The following is a 12,075-nucleotide window of genomic DNA, read 5'->3' as shown; positions in this document are numbered from 1 at the left end:
GTAGAAGAGTTTTGGAGGGTCAGTTTTTTTTCTGTGGTTGTACGAAAGAAGGCGACCATTAAAGTTGGAGTTACTATGCCAGTTGTGTGATTATTGGACTAACAGCAGTGATTGCTCAAAGGGGATCTTCTGATTGTTTTCTCTCTAACACTATGAAGGGTCTTACCTTAGAATATATAGATGAGATGACTGTTGCTCAATAATTCACACACTTCAACACTCACTCGTTTTTCACAGAAAGAAATAAAGAGTGTAAACAGTTCATGTTACAAAACCTCATGTTTTATTTTCAGTGACGTTTGATGAGTCAGTTATTGAGAATTTCAGAGGATTTCATGTGCGTGAATTGAAGCTCTGCCTTTTCTTACAGTCCGTGTGTTTTCCTTCCTGATAAAAACTGCTTCCAGTATGAAGAGCCTTTTACTAAAACGATGAAGCTGGGCGTGCCCGCCTTCACAAAATACCTGTTGGCAAAACAGAAAAGATTCAATCAGGAAACCAGCATGAAGGAAAGTTACAACAAGCAACGCTGGAAAACAACGGTACAAATGAATTCTCTAACAGTTAATAACCCCTCAGGTATACATTTAAATCTGACATAAGGAAGGAAGTCATCTATAACAAGGAACTCACAGCAGCACCTAATGAAAGGAGCATTATAAAGAGAACTTGTCTTGAAGAGTGCTCTTAGTGACCATCGTGTAAATGAGACTGAAAGGACTCATCAGCAGAATAAATTATTAAATCTACCTTTTGTGTTGCAGTATTTTCAAAAGTGACATCTCTGGGTCGACTCGGTAAAGTGTCTCCTTCTCCTCGTCCTCAAAGTAAAGCTGTGAAAGACAACATCAGCTATTTGTGGGAAAATTTTGATGACTGAAGCCAAACACATTTCCCCATTTTCAATCTGAAACAGCCAACCAGTCTTCACTCGGCTCCACCTGGAGCCACTAAAAGGCTTTGATCATTACTTTAATTGATCTCTGTGCTCATAAAATAACACCCCCACCTCCCCACCTGTAAGCCCAGCATACAGACCTGCAGATTTTGTGGGAGGTATTTTCTGTCCGCGTCCCAGGGTGGAAGTTCTTCAAACATGACTGCCAGGTGGTCTGTGAAGCTGAGAGATGCAAGAGTGACTATTCAAGATCGTATTCTCCACACTTTACTGCTTCAATTTACTGTCCTACATAAAAGTGTCATTCTTTAAAAACCTTTTAAAAACATTTTGTGTCCCTTTTGCTCAACAGTGACTCCCGGTGGTCACAGTTGGCATTTACATAAAAAAAAACTGGCTATCGTCGTTTATGCTGCTCTAATAAAAGTTACATCTCGTGTCTTACTTTGGTCAAAAGATATCTGAAACAGGTCACAGATCAAAGAGTGGAGGAATGTATAATCAAAACGATCATCAGTGATATTTGTATATAAATTTAGCATAATCTCGGTCACTGAGGGCAGGAGTCGTTTACCAGCTGTTTTCACAGAAAGCTGAGATGAAGTCACTCTGCTGATGTTCGGGGTAGAGAAAGAGAACGGGCCACTGCAGAGAGCCCTGCTCATCTACGAAGACCTGAGCCCCGGTGACCTCCTGAGAGCTGAGGCCATCCAGGCTGAGCTCCGCTATCGCCGCAGGAGAGCGTTCGTCCTCATCTTCACTGTCAGAACCGCTCCGATGAGCCCTCGCAGGCTGCACGAGTTTGATGCCTCGATCCTGTGTATAGACGCCAAAATCATAACTGATATCATTTCGTTCTCTGTGTTCATTTTTCACTTAGATAGTGAAGGCAGTTTAAGATGAATCTTCTAATATGTAGGGTCAGCCTCTTGACTTAAGCCCCTTGCAGAATCGGATGGTTTGTGGCGGTTGCCCTGGCCCAGGGTGAAGACGAGACCTGCGCTGGTAACGCATCATCCAGTGACGGGCCCATTAACTACGAGCCTGTGGCTGGGCTTGGACTTGATAGCTAGGCGCCTCCAGCAGGGCTGTGGCAGCATCTGGACTTGTGGTTTCTAACTATAAATCTGCAGCAGCGGCCGGGGCAGGTAGCTGCCAATTAGTGTCAAATACAAATATGTGTGTGACGTGTGAGCAACGTTAGATGCTCCATCTCTAATGCTTACCTTTATGGCATTCAGAAGAGCTTCTTTCTCACCATGCAACTTATTTTCTTTAGCCTTAGCCTTCCTGGCATCTCTCTCTGCTGCTCTCTTCGATACCAAAAACAAATCAAGGTTTATTTCAGCGCTTTAAAGATTTCGCCACTTCTAAAAATAATATATTAAAAGACAAGGATTATCTGAAGTGTAGTTACTTTGTGCTTATCTGCCGCTGCTCTCAGCTCCCGCAGCTTTTTGTCAGTAGGATGAACCTTCAGCCCCTCCTCACACCACTGGATGGCCTCTGAAAAGTGGCGCAGCTCTATACAACACTGAGCGCCTGCAGAAGCACAAACATGGGATTCATTTGCTTTCTAAGAGCTATAACAGACAGAAATCTGGAGCTTCTAAACTGAAACCAACACTAGATTTCCATGCCTAGTAACACAATGTCATCATATCATAGCAGTACATGTTAAAAACATTACCCACCTCTGATCAAGGCTTTCAGGTGGTCTGGCTTGAGCTTCTTTGCAGCTGCAGCATCATTCAAAGCAGAGCGCATATTCCCTGAGTCACGGAAAAAAGAAAAATCCAGACATATTTTTTTAAACAATGTCATCTTTTGTGAGAGCAAAAGGACATTTGGATGCTTTTTTTTTACCAAGGTAAAAGTGTGATGCTGCACGGTTGGTGAGGAGGACAGCATTGAGGTCCTGGTCTGCACATTTCTTCTTCAAACCCGCTGTGTAGGCCACCACCGCTTTTTGGTAGTTCTTCTCTTTGAAATAGGCATTGCCTTCATCTTTCAGGCTTTTTGCTTGTTCTGGAAAAGAACACGTTTCTCACATTTATTCAGCTGTTTTCACGAATACATACCGAGCAGCTTCAAAGCCTTGGAGGAGAGAAAGCTGTGGTTCGCACACCTTCAGGAGGCCGGTCTTCGTCGTGGATAATGGACTGGAGGCAGGCTAGTTCTGGGTATTTCTGTGGGTCGATCTCTTCGGGGGCGTTTTTCATGAACATGGGTATTTTCTTAAACTCCTGCGTGAGACAGCAGTACATTTTGGTATTACCTGATACAAGTAAAGCCAAGGCCGGTAATGCCGATACCAATATGGACACTAATACTTTTAACCTCTGAGGGCAGCATACAGAGTCGGAGATTAACCATCATTAATTTGTAAGCTCTGAACACGTTTTAATAATCACTGTGATTTTTACCTTTCAGCTTCATGTATTTTGAAACTGATTTTTTTCTTTGGGGGGGGGGGGGGGGGGTGGAATCTAAATGTGTCTGTGGGCTATAAATAAAATAGATGTGACAGTCAACACAGAAAGGTTCAGACACAATTCAATGGGCTACAAACTGAATGTGGAAAACAGAAGCAAAGTATCGATTCTATCGCGCTAGTATCGATCCGATACCAGCACTGGTACTGATGCTATTTTTCGATATCTTCAGGAGATACTGAGCATGTTAGCATCTTGTTGCTAACCACCAACATAAGAACAAAGACGTGCTAACACATTTTATTCAGGTTCAAGTGGCTTTCTATCTAGTGCACATAGTCTCCGCAAGCCAACCTTACCTCCTCCCAGTCGTTTTCACTGAAGGCATTTTTATACCGCTGGGTCTTGAATTTGTCCATGAACGCGTCCATGCCATCGTCGCTGTCACTGTGTACTGTGGACGCCATTTTGGATCAAAATGTACTTTAAAGAGCTGGTTCTTGTTTTTAAATCTTATATTAATGCTGACAGCAGTCTGTCCAGCTAACCGTTCCTCAAGTTGCCTTGTTTACGCATGTGTAACAGCGGTGCCACATGCGAAAAAATCCGTGTGGAAACTAACTTCCGGCAGAGCGTTCCACTCCTCGCGGTACGAAGCTCCGACGGCAGAAGTAATGCTCTCAAAGCACCGTTACACTTAGTATTATTAAAATAGGTGTCAGTTTCTTTTCTAATTATCCCGTTAATTATTTCAGCCTTACTTGTGTGCACCATGGAAAGCAACGCTAACACTGCCCCCACTGTAGCCTAACTCTTGGCTTTTTGTCCACATTTTGAGGTCCTTGCTTTACAACATGCACTGGGATAACTATTTTTGTGCTAAAAAAATAAACTTGCATTTATTTTAATTTTTCAAGGACTCACTCCCAATCTGGTGTGAGATCAGTGTTATATTACATTCACGTTGTGACAAATTCTCATGTACTTCATGCTGTATACTGGCCTACTTACAAGGGATATCTGCATTGTAGGATACCACTCTAAATACTACTAAACAATGGGAATATTTTTACCAACTTTGCTTTTCTTTGCTGTCTCACTTTTTTGCGACATTCATAATTTGGTTGTAACCAGCACTGATTTGTCCAGGTACAGATTAAGTTTTTATTAGGATTATTACACGACTTACTGTAAAAAATAAATTAAGCTGTGGACTCCATTACATTGTAGTGTACAATGCAGGTCAGGTACATCACAGAGCTATTGTTTAAAAAACGTTTATTGAATGTGTAAATTACAGGCTTTGGAAAACATGGAATAATCTATGCCCACCACCTCACACAAACTGAAACATGTATTCTAACATTCATACTTGTTACTTATATAGTTTCCACTCTTCCCAGTAGATCTAACAGTCCATCTCTACTGAGGAAGACAGTCTCACCTGTCTGCTGACAGATCACCTCAAACCTGGGTGTTTCCTCCAGAGCTCCCTGTCCTACTACAATCACATATGGATAACCCAGTTTGCTGGCATCCTTCAGCCTCTTTCCGATTGTCATCTGTGTGCGGTCATCCAAAACAACTTCACCTCTCAGGTGAGGCAGAGTTTCTCCCAAAGCTTGGACCAGTTCCTCAGCTAGGAGTGTTGCCTCATCCACCTTACTGCCCTTCTTAGGGGGTAAAACGCAAACCTGATAAGGAGCGATAAGCCCCGGCCAGCGGATCCCCTTTTCTGTTGACATCACCTCGACTGCTGCCGCCAGAATTCGCGTAACCCCGAGGCCGTAGCAGCCCATCTCAGCGACAGCCGGCTTATTCTGGGCATTGCTGAAGGTGGCTTTGAATATGTGAGAGTACTTCTTACCCAAGTAAAACGTGTGGCCTACTTCTATACCCTTTGACTCTACCAGTTTCCCAGTTTCACACTGTGGACAGTTGGACTGGTCTGATGACATGGTCTCCACATTGGCGGAGAAGGAGCAGCTCCCACAGACCAGAAGCCGATCCTCGCCGATGTCCGCCGGCAGCTGGAACTCATGGGACAGTTTACCGCCAATGTTTCCAGTGTCCGCCTGCACCTGAACGCAACGCAGACCCAACCTGGCGAAGAGCCGAGTATACGCTTGGCACACAGACTCGTACGTCTGATGAGCGGCTTCTTCACTCACGTCAAAGGAGTACATGTCCTTCATGTAAAACTCCCTCCCTCGGAGAAGGCCAAACTTCGGCTTTGGCTCGTCTCTGAATTTGCGGGTGATCTGTTTTTTGGGGGGTTTTCAAAATTAATCATGTCAGAAAAAACAAACAAACTGCAGCTTGTTACAGGCAAAACAGTGGCAGTAAGAACAGGCTGAATGCTTACTTGGTAAAGAAGCAGTGGGAGCTGTCTGTAGGAGAGAGTCGCCTGGTGAGCGACGAGAGTCGTCACTGCCTCCTCGTGAGTGGGACCCAGGCAGTAGTCAGCGCCGTGCCGGTCTTTCAGGCGGAACAGCTCCTTTCCCATCAAATCCCAGCGCTCACTGGTTTTCCAGAGGTCGGCCGAGCACAAACTGGGCATGTCCAGCTTCTGCCCACCAATCCCCTGCATCTCCTGGTCGATCACTCTCACCTGTTGATCAAAGACAGCAGTGCAAATCAGGAGGTTGGAAGATAAACATCAGCAGTCACGCAAAAATTGATAGGAAACTAGAAAAAAAGGCATTTCTGTACTCTTTTCCCTATAGGCTACGTTCACACTGCAGGCGAAAGCGCATCAAATCCGATTTTTTTGACCCTATGCGACCCATATCCGATCATGGTGTGACAGCGTGAACGGCACAAATCCGATATTTTCAAATCCGATCTGGGTCACTTTCGTATGTGGTGCTGAATCCGATACATATCCGATGTTTCAGAAAGCGACTGCTGTGTGAACGGTCAAGTCGCATTAAATCCGTCTTTTACGTCACTGACACAAGACAGACGCCAATTATCAGCGCCGGAGAAGCGCCCGAGAAGACATCGCGAACGCTTCCTGGCCATCCGGTGAAACTGCTGGGAAGACAACGTTGGAGAAACGTGAACATTTTATTTGTACTGTATAATCTGCAGATTCTGACAGAAATCTGCAACTATCCTTTGAAGCACCGCTCCTCTAAAACAGCAATAAGGATCATTATTAGGTTATCTACATTATTATGTAAATAACAAAATAACTTAAAGCAAAAATTGGGAAACGTGAAGTCCGAAGTCTTTATATTAAGGGCCATCAGTCAAACAATATTGTTTGCTCTGGGTCTAAACAGAGCGCGTTGTGTGTGACATCTTCTTTTGCGCATGCGGGCCACTTTGAGCGTTCACGCTAGAGCACGTTTGCGGTCGCATTTTATTTGAAGTGTGAACGAGCAGACAAAAAAATCTGATTTGATCAAAAAATCAGAATTGAGCATTAAGACCTGCAGTGTGAACGTAGCCTTAGTCAAGAGCTACTGTTTAACTTTATCATTTTAGCCCAATAAACATCTAATCTAATCTAATATATTCGATTACATAATCACATAATCTATGTGATTAGATTAATTAGGTTTTATAATCGTATAATCCACAATAATCTAAGAGGGAAAAGAGACTGTCTGGACAACGTTCACAGCCTAAACATATTTAGAGCCTGTGGCAAATAGACTACTGCTTTGATAGATGCCATGTAAGAGGATGTCTGTCATTCTGAAGCTGTCATAAAGCAAATTATTGAGCGTTATTATTTTTAAGATCTAAAGGAACATTTGCACACCTCAGGATAAATGAACAAAATGAAAATGTATACATGGTATAAAAAAATCTAAACAAAGAAAATAGTATCAGTTCTGTTAGTTGGCAGGACAAAACCAACCATGAATATTACTTTATTATTATTATCACTCCTATAAGAAGATAAGGCCTCATCTCACCAGCTTCTCCATGGAGCGGACGGTGGCAGGAAGGTAGTAGTAGCACCCTGGGCTGGATGGATGAATAAGCCCAGCCTGCTGCATGAGCCTCTGGCTCTTGCAGCTCATCTCCCCTGGCAGCCGGCTGTCCTGCGCCACATCACGTAAGTTCGAAGGCTGGTAGAGACGAGACACCAGGAGTACGGGCTTGCTACCATAGGAGGGCGCAGAAGCAGGGACGGCTGCCTGCTCAGCACAGCCTGAGTCGAACCTCTTCGGAAGGATCAGGGTCCTGTGCAGGCGGCGAAAGGCTCTCTGCCAAACCTGAAGCATTACAGGCTCCATGGTGCATACAGATGTGCTGCTATTCAAAGAGAAATGATAGCACAATCAGTTGAAGCTGGATAAGTTACCTCACCTCGCTATTTAGCACACAGCGCCACGTAATAACTGCAAAATCCTCAAATGTGAGATTTTTTCCCTTTTCATGGCTTATATGACAGCTAAGTTTGGAGTTTTTGACTGCTGGTTAAACAAAACGAGCACTGAAGAAACATCCTCATCACAGAGTACTCGTTCTTCTTTACTGGCCACTGTAGGAAAAATCTGTGTTTACATGGAGATATTTTTAATACATTTCCCAGTTTTTTCAATTATATGATACTTTTCACAGAAAAGAAAATATGTTCACGCAACACTGTAGTTTTTACTCTTTGATATTTATTGTGGTAACACTTCAGCACATTTACACGCACTTATAATGCGCTTCCTCCATGCTATGCTGCTTATTAAACCTGAGTGAAGGGGGTGAACCATCAGCACAGATGCTTTTTAGGTAGCAGGTTGTTTCATATCCGAGAACAAGTTGTTTAACCTCAGTAATTATATACAGGTTGTAGGGTTTATCCAGCCGGAACAGCCACGGGTTATTACACAAATACAGAGGACTGATAGCTGTTTCACAGTGCTGATGTCCCTGACAGATACATGGATGCTAGCAGGTTAGCTTGGGAGCTAATGTGAAAATGACTTTCTTCAGTTTGCACGCGATATCACGTATGCAGCAAGAAAGACTCACCTTGAGACCGATAACGAGTGTCTGACTGTCCTGTGTAAATTATATAACTAACTGAAAGAAGAGCGACATTTTTTACTAAGTTCGCAAAAACACTGAAGGTCCTGCTACACTACTACATGCTGCCTTTCTTCCTCAGCTACATGTCGACAGGCTAGTCTGCCCCCTACAGGCCCGGAGGGGCTCTGCAGCAGCAGGGGCAGTTTTAGCTCTGGCTGTACCGGGTTTATACTCTGACTCCGAGAGATTATGGATGAGATTTGGCTCAAAGCTGGCCTTTTAAAAACAATCGCCGTGAATGAAATCCAAACAACATAACAATGTTACTTGATTAAATGAGTAGAGGTGGGCGGGTCTATCCAAATATCAATAGTATCGAGACCAGTACTAGAGTGATAGTATCGACACTGTTTCTGTCATGTAAGTTAAGTATGTAGCACACTGACATGTGTTTAATATTTTTCAAGCATGGATAAGCATAATTATTCAATAACTGCATAATAATTCTAAAAAGACGGGGCTTTAAATATTTATAATGTGGACCTAATATGTCACATATTCTGTGAATATTTTCGATTTTTTTTAATCTTTTAGTGTAAATATTATCCGTGCATAGAAAAAAAGGAACAGAAAATAGTAATTAATGTATGTCGACATATTTCTGCCTTTTGGCTGTACTCACAAGGACTGAATCAATTTTATATAGCTAAAATTCACCAAAATTTTCCAAGTATAATTCTCACCTCCACGGGACAAGACTCAGCAGTCCATCTGTATCTAAAGGTCAAAGGTCACTCTTTCGAGGATGCCAATGTTCACATTTTGGACAGAGAGGACAGATGGTTTGAAAGAGGAATAAAAGAGGCCATTTATGTCCACTGTGAGCGGCCATCTTTGAACAGAGGCGGGGCTTACGACACCAACTGTCTGCCATCTATAATCCAGTTTTGAGATCCCTTCCCAGACGCCTTAACGCCCACTCACATCCTGGGCCATCTGACCTCAGGAAATCACATGATAGGGTGGAGCCAGGTTTCACAATGAGCTCACCCGAAACCTTGGCTGATTGTGACCCACACCCGTGTTCACACCTTGGCCCATGTGATTAGGTAGAGGATCATTAGGGGGTCCATGTCCCTCTTGGGGGGGAGACACTCCCAAAGGGTTTAAATGTGGGACTCTCCTCCATTTGACCCTAGAAGCTTCTCGGATGAGAGGTGAAACGTCTTCAAGCAACTTAAAGAAGACGCTTTTCTTTCCAAGCTCCTTAGACCTTCTGTCAGTTTAAAACTATCCTAACTACCTATGAGGCTCTGGGGACAAAATGTTTGTGATCGTCACAGTATCTTATCACTTTCATCTTCTTATGAATTTCAATAAAGGGAACACAGACACAAGAATAAATCTGACGTAGCAGACAAACGGAGAATACTTTGAAGAGTATCAAAATAAAACTGAACAATATAGTTTCACAGTTCAAAGTTCTTTATTGTCACTCATAATGAAGAAACATGACAGAGAATTACTCAGGTCTGAGTTCTCATAGGTTAGAATGTTAGAAATAAGTAATGACCTAATTAAAATAATAATAACAATTATAATAACTATAATAATAATAATGGCTTAATCAATAAGTCCATTAAAAGTGCATAATGCTAATTGTGAGTATTGAGAGCTATTCTTCAGCCTGCTGGACCAGATACTGCACAGCCTCCGGCCCGAGGGGAGGGCCGTGTGTAAGGTGGGTGGAGTCTGTCATGATGCAGGTTGTTCTTTCCTTACATCTGCTGGTGTAAACGTCTGAGAGGTGAGGCTGTCATCTATCCTTAGAACTGCACCAACCCTCTACATCATAGGTGTCAAACTCTGGCCCGCGGGCCAAATTTGGCCCGCAGCCTAATTACATTTGGCCCGCGAAGCCATACCAAATTACTATTAGAGCTGGCCTACTGGTATTATACAGCTAATATATATATTGTTTAGTATTAAGCTTTGCTTGTTCCATATTCAGTTTTCCAGGAAAACTTATTTGAGTCCATAAGAAAAGATTCATTCTTATATCTGGAGGAAGATTTTTTTTCCAATAAATAATAATGTTAGCCCGCGACTTTGTTCCAGTTTTGAATTTTGGCCCACTGTGTATTTGAGTTTGACACCCCTGCTCTACATGTTATTCTTCACTACAGTCGTGAACTTCCTCTGAGGTCTTCTCTCTTTTCTTCCTGCCTGTCCTCTCCAGACTCCCTTCCACCTGCCTTCAGTCTCACTGCAGATCACAATGTTGTGCGGAAACATCACAGTCCACAGACTCCTGCCTGATTTCATCTGCCAGCCCGTCCATCACCACAGCAAACAAGAAAGACTCAGATCTTCTCCCTGATGTAATCCCGCCCTTAAACCCAACTCCTACTGCACACTTCACCACTGTCTCACAGTCCTCATACGTGTCCTGCAGCACCCTCGCAGACACAGTTCCTCTCTTGGCACCTTATCGTTTGCTTTCTCAAGCTCCACAAACATACAGTGCAGCTCCTTCTGACCTCTCAAAGCAAACATCACGTCTGTAGTGCTCTTTCTCAGCATGAAGCTGCACTGCTGCTCACTGAACATCACATCTCTCCTTAGCTTCTAGTTTCAGCAACTCACGATGACTCATCAGCTTTACCTTTCTGTAGTTACTAAAACTCTGCACGTCACCCTTGTTCTTGAAAATCAGTCTTATGATTATAACTGCTCACCTTTGTCCAGCTTTTACACATACAACACATGTTTAATTTTTATCCTCATAACTAAAATTCTGTATGAAGCACACATTAATGAGGCTAAAATAACAGAGCCATTATTAATGCAAAGAAAATTAACTAATCCGTAAACAACATCATCAAAATATACAATTCTGTGACTATTTGTGATTTAAAAACTAATAAATAATAAATAATAAACTAATATATAAATAATAATAATACCTTTGTTCCTTTTTGCTAATGCATTTTGTCATGAACAGAGAAAGGAAGATGGCGCCTGTGTGTTTGGCATGCCGTCTATCGCTCTCTTCTATTTGTTTTATTTTATTGTTTTTAGTCAATTTTGTGCAACATGTCAGCCCTGCATTGTTTTATGATCGCCAGACATTATTGGAAATAGGCTTATCTACCCAAGCTTAGTTTTTAAGTCTTTATTAAAAACCTATTTTTATTCTCTGGCTTTTAACTCTGTGGGTAACTGATTTTTTTTTATTTTTTTTTATTGCTATGTCTGGTTTTATTACTATGTGCATATTAGTATTGTACAGCACTTTGGTCTACCAGGTGTGTTTTTAAAGTGCTATATAAATAAATAAATGATGATGATGATGATGATGATGATGATGATAATAGTTGTATTTAACTTGTTGCTTTTACTTTTTTGTTCTTTGTTTGTTTCGAATGTTCACTTTGGCAGCTGTCAGGAAGGACAATTCACTATTTTTTATGTAAAAATGTATTCATTTCTGTTATTATCAGATTTCTGGCAGAAATAATTCAGACTGAGTCAGAAGGTTTGGTAGATGTTCTCTGTTTGTTCATAAAACCTGGAAAAACAGAAGAAACTCCAAGAACAAATGAACCCATATGAGCTGGCTTTGCCTGCAGGGTTCCTCCACATCCCTCATGTAGAGACAAACAGGAAGAAGTACATATGAGAGATTTTATTCATGTGCAAATGCCATTTTTAAGAAGAATGCTTGTAGCTACAATACATTTATGTAAATATTAAAAT

The 12,075-nt window shown here is 42.1% G+C and overlaps 2 protein-coding genes across 3 annotated transcripts; both read right to left on the bottom strand.

Moving 5' to 3' along the window:
• Positions 1-260: 260 nt before the first annotated feature.
• On the bottom strand, positions 261-3,952 carry ttc4 (tetratricopeptide repeat domain 4). The gene is made up of 10 exons (XM_084910707.1): positions 3,693-3,952; positions 3,027-3,144; positions 2,765-2,926; positions 2,593-2,670; positions 2,316-2,440; positions 2,125-2,211; positions 1,473-1,714; positions 1,039-1,120; positions 751-833; positions 261-464 (listed from the first exon to the last, which is right to left on the bottom strand). The coding sequence occupies exons 1-10, from the start codon at positions 3,798-3,800 to the stop codon at positions 365-367; spliced, it is 1,185 nt and encodes a 394-aa protein (XP_084766833.1). The 5' UTR covers positions 3,801-3,952; the 3' UTR covers positions 261-364.
• Positions 3,953-4,594: 642 nt separating this feature from the next.
• pars2 (prolyl-tRNA synthetase 2, mitochondrial) lies at positions 4,595-8,468 on the bottom strand. Of its 2 annotated transcripts, none has more exons than XM_084910705.1 (4): positions 8,320-8,468; positions 7,263-7,605; positions 5,699-5,944; positions 4,595-5,594 (listed from the first exon to the last, which is right to left on the bottom strand). In XM_084910705.1, exons 2-4 carry the CDS (start codon positions 7,584-7,586, stop codon positions 4,713-4,715), a joined length of 1,452 nt encoding a protein of 483 aa, XP_084766831.1. In that variant the 5' UTR covers positions 7,587-7,605; positions 8,320-8,468; the 3' UTR covers positions 4,595-4,712. The 2 variants fall into 2 exon arrangements, with proteins under 2 accessions (XP_084766831.1, XP_084766832.1); XM_084910706.1 differs by having other exon boundaries at positions 7,263-7,602.
• Between the last annotated feature and the right edge of the window lie 3,607 nt (positions 8,469-12,075).

This window comes from Perissodus microlepis, chromosome 17 (assembly GCF_051167445.1).
Source record: "Perissodus microlepis isolate ML-2025 ecotype Zambia chromosome 17, ASM5116744v1, whole genome shotgun sequence".
NCBI classification, from domain to species: Eukaryota; Metazoa; Chordata; class Actinopteri; order Cichliformes; family Cichlidae; genus Perissodus; species Perissodus microlepis.
The sequence above is the reverse complement of the archived record's forward strand: the minus strand, read 5'-3'. Positions and strand labels throughout refer to the sequence as shown.

Excerpts from the sequence above, each read along its gene's own strand:
- ttc4 (XM_084910707.1), bottom strand. The coding sequence starts at position 3,800 with ATGGCGTCCACAGTACACAGTGACAGCGACGATGGCATGGACGCGTTC. Across the intron at positions 2,441-2,592 it reads CCTGAAAGCCTTGATCAGAG|GCGCTCAGTGTTGTATAGAG; the intron begins GTGGGTAATGTT and ends GTGCTTCTGCAG. Across the intron at positions 1,121-1,472 it reads GCTTTCTGTGAAAACAGCTG|CTTCACAGACCACCTGGCAG; the intron begins GTAAACGACTCC and ends TGCATCTCTCAG.
- pars2 (XM_084910705.1), bottom strand. The coding sequence starts at position 7,586 with ATGGAGCCTGTAATGCTTCAGGTTTGGCAGAGAGCCTTTCGCCGCCTG. Across the intron at positions 5,945-7,262 it reads TCCGCTCCATGGAGAAGCTG|GTGAGAGTGATCGACCAGGA; the intron begins GTGAGATGAGGC and ends TTTGATCAACAG. Across the intron at positions 5,595-5,698 it reads TCCCACTGCTTCTTTACCAA|ATCACCCGCAAATTCAGAGA; the intron begins GTAAGCATTCAG and ends CCCAAAAAACAG.